Source organism: Nerophis lumbriciformis, linkage group LG37, assembly GCF_033978685.3.
Source record: "Nerophis lumbriciformis linkage group LG37, RoL_Nlum_v2.1, whole genome shotgun sequence".
NCBI classification, from domain to species: domain Eukaryota; kingdom Metazoa; phylum Chordata; class Actinopteri; order Syngnathiformes; family Syngnathidae; genus Nerophis; species Nerophis lumbriciformis.
The window spans coordinates 4,927,051-4,940,143 of record NC_084584.2 but is presented as its reverse complement, the minus strand read 5'-3'; the positions used below and the strand labels follow the sequence as shown (position 1 = coordinate 4,940,143).

At 44.3% G+C, this 13,093-nt stretch overlaps 1 protein-coding gene across 30 annotated transcripts in view; it reads right to left on the bottom strand.

Annotated features, from left to right (window-relative positions):
- nbeaa (neurobeachin a) overlaps positions 1-10,683 on the bottom strand; it is a 268,148-nt gene extending 257,465 nt beyond the window's left edge. For all 30 annotated transcript variants that reach the window (XM_061931155.2, XM_061931156.2, XM_061931157.2 and 27 more), the window contains exon 1: positions 10,273-10,683. In XM_061931155.2, coding sequence (XP_061787139.2) covers positions 10,273-10,524 — 252 coding nt within the window. In that variant the 5' untranslated portion in view covers positions 10,525-10,683. The remainder of the gene's footprint in view (positions 1-10,272) is intronic.
- Positions 10,684-13,093: the final 2,410 nt, after the last annotated feature.

Here is a 13,093-nt window from a genome sequence, read left to right as displayed (position 1 = left end):
GCAGTGGGCAGCAGCGGTGGCCGCGCCCGGGAATCATTTTTGGTGATTTAACCCCCAATTCCAACCCTTGATGCTGAGTGCCAAGCAGGGAGGTAATGGGTCCCATTTTTATAGTCTTTGGTATGACTCGGCCGGGATTTGAACTCACAACCTACCGATCTCAGGGCGGACACTCTAACCACTAGGCCACTGAGTAGGTGAATTCAATTTGGACTCAATATTGAGGAGAGACATGGCCACTGCACTCTCTGTACAGTCCTGCACCACGCTCTGACGAAGAAGGTTTTCGTCACCTCCTTTATTCAGATGTTCAATGTTCACGCACCAACACATGTCACAGCAGGAATGGGGAGTATGTAAAACAGTCATTGTTTTCAGTCGCTTTGAAGTCCAGGAAGAGGATTTCTCGGGCTTGGGCTCTTCCTGGATCCAGCTGGGGCAGGTGTTGGAGGACAATGGATAACCCCTCCCGTCTCCTGACCACAGTGACTTCAAGAGGGCAGCGGGTCGTAAACAGCGTTGACCTCGGTCACCAAACAGTTGGAAGAGAGTTTGTGAAATACTTCAGAGAGAGTTCGTTTAACACTTCAAAGAGAGTTCCTCTGGAAGTTGAGCAGATCCTGCCATCTGTCCGTGTTGAAATCACAGTGGAGTTTTACGAGCCTTCTTCCTCTTGTTAGGCCTCGAAAGACAGCATTCATAATACAACGTTTCTTTTGTGATAACTTACAAACAATTATTCCAACAACCACTACAGCCTGAGTTATTCTTAGCATGATAGCATTGGCAAGTCGGCACAAACTTGCGAGAGACCGGCAGCTGCTCCGGCTGAGCAGGTACCAGAAGTAGTACCTGCTTTGCGCCAGTGGAAAAAGTGACAGCCAGTAAAAGCCGTGCATCGGGAAGCTGTCAACATCAGGGTGATGAAGCTACAAACGCTGACTGGCGCAGGTACTCGGCGCACAAAGAACTGAACGACGTTACCGAGGAGGCGGAGAGCGCAAGTGGGGGACAACGGCAGGTGGTCCCCGCGTCTGCAAGACTAAGAACGGCGTTGCCACGACAACTGGGATGCCTTGTTGATGATTATAGCCGAGCCCAACACGGTGTGCGTGTCTCTTGGTTCTGGCGGATCCTCCGTTTTGTCGCTTCTAGAAAGAAAAAGAAAAGCCTGAGCCTCTCCTTCAACAGGCAGCGTATCCGATCCAGAGGACGAGCCATCTGTTCCGCCGGGCCGCAGTGGGCCGGGGATCAATACGGCCTGCGGTGCACCGAGGACAAGGCGGCCACTGTGGTCTCCCGCACATAACGGATGGGCTTTTTTCCAGTCACGGGGGACTCGTTGGTATACAGCTTGACCGCCAAGGTTTTTGTTTTTTCCCCCCTAGCTTTTTGTTTAAGTAAAAAGGAACGGTCTCTGGTGGGCTGGTGGAAACCCACACAGAGTTCTAGAACTGTGTGTGTTTATACGTCCACAGCAGGGCTCTTCACACCACACCGGCCCTTGAGTTCAGTTCAAAACGTGGCAGAAACTAACCTTGCAGCGAATTCCTAAAAACGGCAGAGTGTTGCGTAGAAGAACTTGGACCACAGTAAACACCTTGGCAGATCCATCCATCCATCCATCTTCTTCCGCTTATCCGAGGTCGGGTCGCGGGGGCAGCAGCCTAAGCAGGGAAGCCCAGACTTTCCTCTCCCCAGCCACTTCGTCCAGCTCTTCCCGGGGGATCCCAAAGCGTTCCCAGTCTTCCCAACGTGTCCTGGGTCTTCCCCGTGGCCTCCTACCGGTTGGACGTGCCCTAAACACCTCCCCGAGGGAGGCGTTCGGGTGGCATCCTGACCAGATGCCCGAACCACCTCATCTGGCTCCTCTCGATGTGGAGGAGCAGTGGCTTTACTTTGAGTTCCCCTCGGATGGCAGAGCTTCTCACCCTATCTCTAAGGGAGAGCCCCGCCACCCGGCGGAGGAAACTCATTTCGGCCGCCTGTACCCGTGATCTTGTCCTTTCGGTCATAACCCAAAGCTCATGACCATAGGTAAGGATGGGAACGTAGATCGACCGGTAAATTGAGAGCTTCGCCTTCCGGCTCAGCTCCTTCTTCACCACAACGGATCGATACAGCGTCCGCATTACTGAAGATGCCGCACCGATCCGCCTGTCGATCTCACGATCCACTTTTCCCTCACTCGTGAACAAGACTCCTAGGTACTTGAACTCCTCCACTTGGGGCAGGGTCTCCACCCCAACCCTTGGCAGATCTTTGACATTTTAACCTAGAACACTGAATAACTAAGGTGTTCCTCAAGGCACCCCTTTAAGTCCTTTAAGTCCTCTATGTCCCTAGGTTTCCGGAATGTGATTTATGTAACTAATGCTGCTAGCTTGTTTACTTCAGACGCAGTCAGCAGTCATTTGTTCAACTTCTTTAGTTATACCCGCGGTGTTCCTCAAGGTTCCATCTTAAGTCCTCTCCCTTTCATCTGTTTGGACTATTCAACCCTGCGAGTTCACTTCAAAAAACTTGCGATGAACTCACATCTTTGCAGCAAATTCCTAAAAACGCTAGAGTGTTGTGCGGAAGAACTTGGACCACTGCAAACACCTTGGCAGATGTTTGCATTGACATTCTAACCTAGAACACTGGATAACTGAGGTGTTCCTCAAGGCACCCCTTTAAGTCCTTTGAGTACCTAAGTCCTTAAGTTTCCGCAATGTGATGTATGTAACTAATCCTGCCAGCTTGTTTACTTAGACTTAAAAAATGAAGTCAGCGGTCATTTGTTCAACTTCTTTAGTTATACCCGCGGTGTTCCTCAAGGTTCAATCTTAAGTCCTCTCTCTTTCGTCTGTTTGGACTATTCAACCCTGCGAGTTCACTTCAAAAAGCTTGCGATGAACTCACATCTTTGCAGCAAATTCCTAAAAACGCTAGAGTGTTGTGCGGAAGAACTTGGACCACTGCAAACACCTTGGCAGATCTTTGCATTGACATTCTAACCTAGAACACTGGATAACTGAGGTGTTCCTCAAGGCACCCCTTTAAGTCCTTTGAGTACCTAAGTCCTTAAGTTTCCGCAATGTGATGTATGTAACTAATCCTGCCAGCTTGTTTACTTAGACTTAAAAAATGAAGTCAGCAGTCAATTGTTCAACTTCTTTAGTTATACCCGCGGTGTTCCTCAAGGTTCAATCTTAAGTCCTCTCTCTTTCGTCTGTTTGGACTACTCAACCCTGCGAGTTCACTTCAAAAAACTTGCGATGAACTCATATCTTTGCAGCAAATTCCTAAAAACCTAGAGTGTTGTGCGGAAGAACTTGGACCACTGCAAACACCTTGGCAGATCTTTGCATTGACATTCTAACCTAGAACACTGGATAACTGAGGTGTTCCTCAAGGCACCCCTTTAAGTCCTTAAGTCCTTAAGTTTCCGGAATGTGATGTATGTAACTAATCCTGCCAGCTTGTTTACTTAGACTTAAAAAATTAAGTCAGCAGTCATTTGTTCAACTTCTTTAGTTATACCCGCGGTGTTCCTCAAGGTTCCATCTTAAGTCCTCTCTCTTTCATCAGTTTGGACTATTCAACCCTGCGAGTTCACTTCAAAAAACTTGCGATGAACTCACATCTTTGCAGCAAATTCCTAAAAACGCTAGAGTGTTGTGCGGAAGAACTTGGACCACTGCAAACACCTTGGCAGATCTTTGCATTGACATTCTAACCTAGAACACTGGATAACTGAGGTGTTCCTCAAGGCACTGTCAGAGTTTGTAGGTGACGAACCCCAAGATGCAGAGAAGGTGGAAGGCATTGTGCGGGAAAACAAGATTTTATGTTCATAAAATAAAGGAAAAAACACAAACCAGGGACTAGGAACAGGAAACAGGATGCCAGGAAAACAGGAACTGGAAGACGAGGAACAAAAAGACAGCAGGCTACAAACATCTACAATAAATAGCTTACCGCTACCGCATCCAGCTACACTGACAACGACAAGTAGAAATGACAATAATCCAGCACTGACTGGAGGGGAAGGCAGGTTTAAATAGAAGCTGGCTGATTGACAACAGGTGTGGCCAGGTGCCAATCAGCCACAGCTGAGGGGACACAGCACTCAGGGAGACAAGTAGGAAATAACCAAAATAAGAGCGCCGACAGGAAAACTAAGACAAACGCAGAGAAAAAACTAAAACACAGTCAAACTGTCAGGGACAAGCCTGACAGTAGCCCCCCTTCCTATAACGGATACCAGACGTTCTAGAAACCCCCCCCCCCCCCCCCCAAAAAAAGTCCAAAGTCACGGGAGGGTGGAGGGAGGACAAGGAGGTGGGCCACCAGGCCAAGTGTCCCCGCAACTAGCGGGGAAGAGTAAGGTGGCGACGGCGAGTTGAATGCCGCCGCAATGACAATAATCCAGCACTGACTGGAGGGGAAGGCAGGTTTAAATAGAAGCTGGCTGATTGACACCAGGTGTGGCCAGGTGCCAATCAGCCACAGCTGAGGGGACACAGCACTCAGGGAGACAAGTAGGAAATAACCAAAATAAGACAGGAAAACTAAGACAAACGCAGAGAAAAAACTAAAACACAGTCAAACTGTCAGGGACAAGCCTGACAGGCACCCCTTTAAGTCCTTTGAATACCTAAGTCCTTAAGTTTCCGCAATGTGATGTATGTAACTAATCCTGCCAGCTTGTTTACTTAGACTTAAAAAATGAAGTCAGCAGTCAATTGTTCAACATCTGTAGTTATACCTGCGGCGTTCCTCAAGGTTCAATCTTAAGTCCTCTCTCTTTCGTCTGTTTGGACTATTCAACCCTGCGAGTTCACTTCAAAAAACTTGCGATGAACTCACATCTTTGCAGCGGATTCCTAAAAAAACACCAGACTGCGTTCATGGAGAGGGTCATTGACGAGCTTCTCTGCAAAAAAATCTTTAAAAACCGCAGAGCGCTCGGGTAACGCCGACAAGATAGCTAGACCAGAATCAAACGTCAACTGGTTCTCTGGAATATACAAAATGAGACTAATAGTGAAGGAGGAAATCCGGCAGCCTTAGGAAATGTGGCCCCGAAAACAATTTAGTTGAATAGCCTTGCAGGGGTGAACAAGTTTAATCCGACCCGCGCCCCGAAAAATGAGATTGCTAGGTATAGAACTGAGCTGCAATTTTTTGAACGAAAGAAACTGCTGTTCTGAATGTGTCCACTGGATGTCGCAATAGCAATACAAGTGTAACCCACGTCACGCATGACACACTTTAAAGATGTCGCTACTCCGCGGCAAAGAAGAAATAAGCGCAGGCAATCAGCTGCTCCTCTTGAGGCCGGCAGCGGATGGTGGCAGACTGAGGTTGTAGCCACGAACAATACCTTCGTTCATTGTAAATTATCCACTCAACGGATAAAATAACGTGACGGTAAGATGCAAAAACTTAAGTCAACGTGGCCATCATCTTTGTAGTTAAGAGTTCGCTCGCGATTGGTTGATGGTGCGATGCGCACCCTGAACTCTGTTGTAAAAATGTGTGTTTCTACATTTGTTGTTTGTTCTATTAAATCTATCATGTTCGCATTGGTTAGCTTTGTAGTTATGTTACCTTGATTTCGGCCTTGTTTATATTATAATTGTAATATTTCAATGATGATAAATAAATGTGTTGTGGCAGTCGCGATGTTTGAGGAAACACGTCTTAAATGGTGAACTGCCAACATGAGAACGCTAAACAGGAAGTGCTTAAAGTTTAACGGCTTGGTGGATCTAAGTTCATTGTTTTCTTCACGGTGTTTTTGAAACTGCACCGGTTTTTCAACCAACTTGAAGTGTTTATTTTCAGCTGCTCCTCTTGTGGCCGGCAGCGGATGGTGGCAGACTGAGGCTGTAGCCACGGACAATACCTTCATTCATTGTAAATTATCCACTCGACGGATAAAATAATGCAACAGTAAGATGCGAAGACTTAAATCAACGTGGGCATCATCTTTGTAGTTAGAGTTCCGTGCTGCGCTCGCGTTTGGTCGACGGCGCGATGCGCACCCTGAACTCTGTTGTAAAAATGCGTGTTTCTACATTTGTTGTTTGTGCTATTAAATCTACCATGCTCGCATTGGTTAGCTTTGTAGTTACGTTACCTTGATTTCGGCTGTAGTGTCATTTTGGTCATTATTGTGTTTATATTATAACTGTAATATTTGAATGATGACAAATGAATGTGTTGCGGCAGTCGCGGACGTCACCAATGCGGCGGTTAGAGGAGACACATCTTAAATGGTGAACTGCAAACAGGAAGTGCATTTCGGCTGAGGTGTTATTTTGATCGTTATTGTGGGACGGCCTGGAGTGTGGCCGTGCCAGCAACCTGAGGGTTCCTGGTTCAATCCCCAGCTTCTACCAACCGAGTCACGTCCGTTGTGTCCTTGAGCAAGACACTTCACCCTTGCTCCTGATGGATCCTGGTGAGGGCCTTGCATGACAGCTCCCGCCATCAGTGTGTGAACGTGTGTGTGAACGGGTGAATGTGGAAATAGTGTCAAAGCGCTTTGAGTACCTTGAAGGTAGAAAAGCGCTATACAAGTATAACCCATTTAACATTTACATTTAATGATGACAAATGAATGTGTCGCGGCAGTCGCGGATGTCACCAATGCGGCGGTTAGAGGGAACGCATCTTAAATGGTGAACTGCCAACAGGAAGTGCATTTCGGCTGAAGTGTTATTTTGATCGTTATTGTGGGACGGCATGGCGCGGTTGGGAGAGTGGCCGTGCCAGCAACCTGAGCGTTCCTGGTTCAATCCCCAGCTTCTACCAACCGAGTCACGTCCGTTGTGTCCTTGAGCAAGACACTTCACCCTTGCTCCTGATGGATCCTGATTAGGGCCTTGCATGACAGCTCCCGCCATCAGTGTGTGAATGTGTGTGTGAATGGGTGAATGTGGAAATAAGTGTCAAAGCGCTTTGAGTACCTTGAAGGTAGGAAAGCGCTATACAAGTATAACCCATTTACATTTATTGATGACAAATGAATGTGTCGCGGCAGTCGCGGATGTCACCAATGCGGCGGTTAGAGGGAACGCATCTTAAATGGTGAACTGCCAACGGGAAGTGCTTAAAGTTTAACGACTTGGTGGATACACTGAGACAAAGTCTAAGTTCATTGTGTTTTTGAAACTACACCGATTTTTCAACTAACTAGAAATGTTTTTCCAAGAGGATTATTTCTAACGTGTACATTTTCCGAACGGGCCACAGTAAAAAAAAAAAAACAAAGAAAGTAATTCTTTCATTGTATATGATTTACTCGACGGATAAAATAATGCAACAGTAAGATGCGAAGACTTAAGTCAACATGGCCATCATCTTTGTAGTTAGAGTTCCGTGCCGCGCTCGCGATTGGTCGAGGGCGCGATGCGCACTAGGGATGTCCCGATCCGATATTTGGATCGGATCGGCCGCCGATATTTGCCAAAAAATGCGTATCGGCAAGGTAAGGGAAAATGCCGATCCAGATCCAGTTTTAAAAAACACTCAGGTCCGTGTTTTCCAACACACAAATTCAAATAATACATTCCACTTTTCTGCTGCTCCGTAGTTCCGTTCCGCATTTTCCAGCACACCTTCAACACATCCACAAGTCTGGATTCTCACGCAGTTGCTTTTAGCTGCTGGCATTACACGACAGGCTCTTCTCACTCTTTCCTGTGTCTCCCTCTCACAGACAGCGAGCGCACCTTCTTACACACGTCACATACTGTCACGACATACGTCACATACGTATACGTCCTCCCCGAGCAGAGAGGTAGCAGAATGGCTAACGTTAGCTGTGATGCTAGCGCAGCCGCTAAGGTGCGCGCCTGCTCAAACGTCCTCTGCGCACGGCAAATCTATGCCACGCACAAAATCAAATAAAAAAATAAGCGCATAACAATTTTCGACACACGGACACGACAGAGAAAACCGTTTTCGTCATCATTGTTCAAATATTGCGACGTCTGTCGAGACGCTTATCTCCATTCGGTGCCACACGTCCACACCATCAAAATGGCGAGGCAAACATTTCCACATCAACACCGTCTGAAAAAATTTGTGATTTTTTTTTTAGTTGTGATTTCCTTCTCTGCATGAAAGTTTAAAAGTAGCATATATTAATGCAGTACGAAGAAGAATGTTTTAATGTAGACATGCAAGCCTTGAAAGAACATTTTGAAAATCAAGACTACATTTCCTGCAATTGGGTGCATTTCTACCCTATATTTTAACTTTAGATTTATTCTCATATCAAACTTTTTTGGCTGTCTTTTTGACACTTACATCCGGCGCCCCCCTTCACACCCTGGATTATAAATAATGCAAATAATTCAATGTGATTATCTTGTGTGATGACTGTATTATGATGATAGTATATATCTGATAGTATATATCTGTATCATGAATCAATTTAAGTGGACCCCGACTTAAACAAGTTGAAAAACTTATTGGGGTGTTACCATTTAGTGGTCAATTGTACGGAATATGTACTTCACTGTGCAACCTACTAAAAGTCTCAATCAATCAATCAAAACACATAGAATCATCATACTGCTGTGATTATATGCATCAAGTGTTCATTCAAGGCTAAGGCAAAATATCGAGATATATATCGTGTATCGCAATATGGCCTTAAAATATCGCAATATTTAAAAAAGGCCATATCGCCCAGCCCTAGTTTCAATGATGCCATTTCTGTTTGTCGTGTATAATTTTGTCTATTTTTGTGTTTATCCTTGAATAAACGGGTCAGTTTCTTGTTACCAACCATTGTGTATTATTCAAACTCCCCTCATTCAGCTGGCTAGTTGTTATCAAGAGTACTAAAACCCTTTTCAACATGATTCTGACAACTAAGTAGGCTAAATAACTTTAAACTTTAATACATGCTCGGATAGGCCAGTATCGGTATCGGATCGGAAGTGCAAAAACCTGGATCGGGACATCCCCTAATGCGCACCCTGAACTCTGTTGTAAAAATGCGTGTTTCTACAATTTTTCAACCGACTTGAAGTGTTTTGCCAAGAGGATTATTTCTAAACGTGTTCATTTTCCGAAATGGGTTAGTTCTATATTTGGCCACGGTAAACCAAAGCAAACAATCTGAAATTGTCTTTATTTTGACGTTATCATGCTGTCATTTTACCAGTCCGTGGGCCCCACGCGGGAATAGATTTTCCTCCATGCTGCCCCTGAGCTAAAATGAGTTCGACACCCCCCCCCCGGTCTACGGCGTCCATTTCTACCTCGAAGAACAGCCTCCTCTCGCTCTACGTGCTTCCTGAGCCACTGCAGCATCCTCCCCCCCACCCGCCTCTCCACCTGCTTTTAAATGCACGGCACAGCCCAGGCGGCTCAGTCCATGCAGGAGGCGGCGGCGGCGGCGGCGGCGGCGGCTCCCAGAAACAGCACGCCGCTCCTTATTAGCCCCTTTTTAAGAACGGAGTAGGAGGGGGGCTTTTCAAGCTAGGGAGCATCCCTCCCACCTGTGCAGCACCTGACTGGGCCTCCTTCACCTTAATTGGCCACGTCGCTAAAGAGCGAGCGAGCGCCGAGGTCAGGCGAAATGACGGCGGACAACATGGCCGCTCACATGCATGATGCATGGAGGAGGGATGACGTGCACGGCGGCATCCAGCATGCCGCCAGCATCCCTCCTTCCGGCTCATCTGTTTCGTAACCACACACACACACACACACGCACACACACACGTCCAAAATTAAATCCTGTGCTGCATGCTAGGTCCTGCCTGCAAAAATAAATGGGGCGGGGGGGGGTTTACATTTATGGGGGGACCGGCCCCTCCACATGAAATAATCACCATGCAACACCAGGGCCTTCCCTTGCCCACCCCTCCTCCTCCACACTGGGCCTCACATGCAGCCTCTCACGCACATATCGATGGATAGCATCATGCTAAGTGGGCCTTTTGTCCGTGACTCCATCCCAATCTAAACACCCTTAATTGCACTTTTTTTTTTTTTTTTTCCAGAAATGAGGGGGTGATCAGGAGGATTGTGTAGCCGCTGGAGTGACACTAGAAGCGGACTACTTGATTTGCTGCAGCCGTCATGAAGTCAACAATGGCTGCTGATTATGCGGGGGGGTCACAGGCCATAAAAAGGAAATAATTCCGCTCCTTTATGTCCTCCCCCCCGGTGCAAGAAGGATGAAGAACAAACAAATGACATCATCCCCTCAAGGCGTCGTCAACAACAAAGCCCCCCCCCGGGCGGGCGCACACTCACCAGGTTGAGGACCGTCTCCACGATGTCCCGGTTGCTGACTTCCCCGACCTGGATCAGGCCCACCAGCACGGCGAATTTCATCTGGATATTCCTGATCGGCACGGCGGGGTTGATGACGCCGGCCGGGAGGACCATGGAGCCGGCGGAGGACACCATCCTCTCCTTGGCGGCCGCCGGCGGCGGCGGTGAGTCGGCGGCCGTGAGCGAGGAAGTGGAGCCCGGCGGTGGCGAGAGCGGCTTCTCGCTCGACATGACCTCCAACCCCCCACTCCCGGAGAGAGAAGCGGCCGCCCGGGGGTGTCTCCGGAGCACCTGCCCCTACAAGCTGAGCCCTGGTGGCGGCGGCGGCGGCGGCGGCGACAAACACATCCGCGGAGCGGCCGAACACGTTCGCGGGGGCAACGCGGTCCTCACTCGCACCGAGCTCGGGTGGTCGCGCGGAGGGTTCGGTGGCTTCTCTCTCTCTCTTCCCGTCGCCGAGTGTCTCTGTCGGGCTTCTGCGGGCTGCAGTCAGTGCGCTCGACGTCGAGCCTTCCACGCCATGTTGACGCCCCCTGGCTGCGGTGGGCCGCTGGTATCGCGCATGCGCGCTGGCGGCAGACCTTCTAGAAGCGGAGGCGCGTGCACGCGCGACCGGCTTGGCCGCGCGAGCTTCTTTATGTCATTTGTATTAATTATGAGCACTCCATAATTACTTGTATTTTAGTGTTATTATTATGAATAATACTAGTAAATAAAACTAATATTATTATTATTATATTAAAATGTATTCGGGTGTTACCATTTAGTGGTCAATTTGCTGTCACAGAAACACCTTTGTCTTTATGTCATTTGTATTAATTATGGGCCTGCTGTGTACCAAAGCACCCCACAATTACTTGTATTTTAACTGGTGTTATTATTATGAATAATACTAGTATTATTCATAATAATAAAAATAATAATAATAATAATAAATAATACTAGTATTATTTACTAGTATTATTCATAATAATAATAATAATAATAATAAATAATACTAGTATTATTTACTAGTATTATTCATAATAATAATAATAATAATAATAATAATAATAATAATAATAAATAATACTAGTGTTATTTACCATGAATTGATTGACATGGACCCTGACTTAAACAAGTTGAAAAACTTATTGGGGTGTTGCCATTTAGTGGTCAATTGTACGGAATATGTACTGTACTGTGCAATCTACTAATAAAAGTCTCAATCAATCAATCAAATTATGAATAATACTAGTAAATAATACTATTAAATAATACTAGTATTATTTACCATGAATTGATTAACGTGGACCCCGACTTAAACAAGTTGAAAAACGTATTGGGGTGTTACCATTTAGTGGTCAATTTGCTGTCACAGAAACACCTTTGTCTCTATGTCATTTGTATTAATTATGGGCCTGCTGTACCAAAGTGCCCCACAATTACTTGTATTTTAACTGGTGTTATTTTTATGAATAATACTAGTAAATAATACTAGTATTATTTACTAGTATTATTCATAATAATAATAATAATAATAATAATAATAATAATAATAAATAATACTAGTATTATTTACTAGTATTATTCATAATAATAATAATAATAATAATATTAATAAATAATACTAGTATTATTTACTAGTATTATTCATAATAATAATAATAATAATAATAATAATAATAAATAATACTAGTATTATTTACCATGAATTTATTAACGTGGATCCCGACTTAAACAAGTTGAAAAACGTATTCGGGTGTTACCATTTAGTGGTCAATTTGCTGTCACAGAAACACCTTTGTCTTTATGTCATTTGTATTAATTATGGGCCTGCTGTACCCCAAAGTGCCCCACAATTACTTGTATTTTAACTGGTGTTATTATTATGAATAATACTAGTAAATAATACTAGTATTGTTTACTAGTATTATTCATAATAATAATAATAATAAATAATACTAGTATTATTTACTAGTATTATTCATAATAATAATAATAATAAATAATACTAGTATTATTTACCATGAATTGATTAACGTGGACCCCGACTTAAACAAGTTGAAAAACGTATTCGGGTGTTACCATTTAGTGGTCAATTTGCTGTCACAGAAACACCTTTGTCTTTATGTCATTTGTATTCATTATGGGCCTGCTGTGTACCAAAGTGCCCCACAATTAGTTGTATTTTAACTGGTGTTATTATTATAAATAATACTAGTAAATAATGCTAGTTTTATTTACTAGTATTATTCATAATAATAATAATAATAATAAATAATACTAGTATTATTTACTAGTATTATTCATAATAATAATAATAATAATAATAAATAATACTAGTATTATTTACTAGTATTATTCATAATAATAATAATAATAATAGTAAATAATACTAGTGATATTTACCATGAAATGATTAACGTGGACCCCGACTTAAACAAGTTGAAAAACTTTATGGGGTGTTGCCATTTAGTGGTCAATTGTACAGAATATGTACTGTACTGTGCAATCTACTAACACAAGTTTCAATCAAACAATCAAATTATGAATAATACTAGTAAATAATACTAGTATTATTTACCATGAATTGATTAACGTGGACCCCGACTTAAACAAGTTGAAAAACTTATTCGGGTGTCAATTTGCTGTCACAGAAACACCTTTGTCTTTATGTCATTTACATTCGTATTAATTATGGGCCTGTTGTGTACCAAAGCACCCCATAATTACTTGTATTTTAACTAATATTGTTATTATGAATAATACTAGTAAATAATACTAGTATTATTTACCATGAATTGATTAACGTGGACCC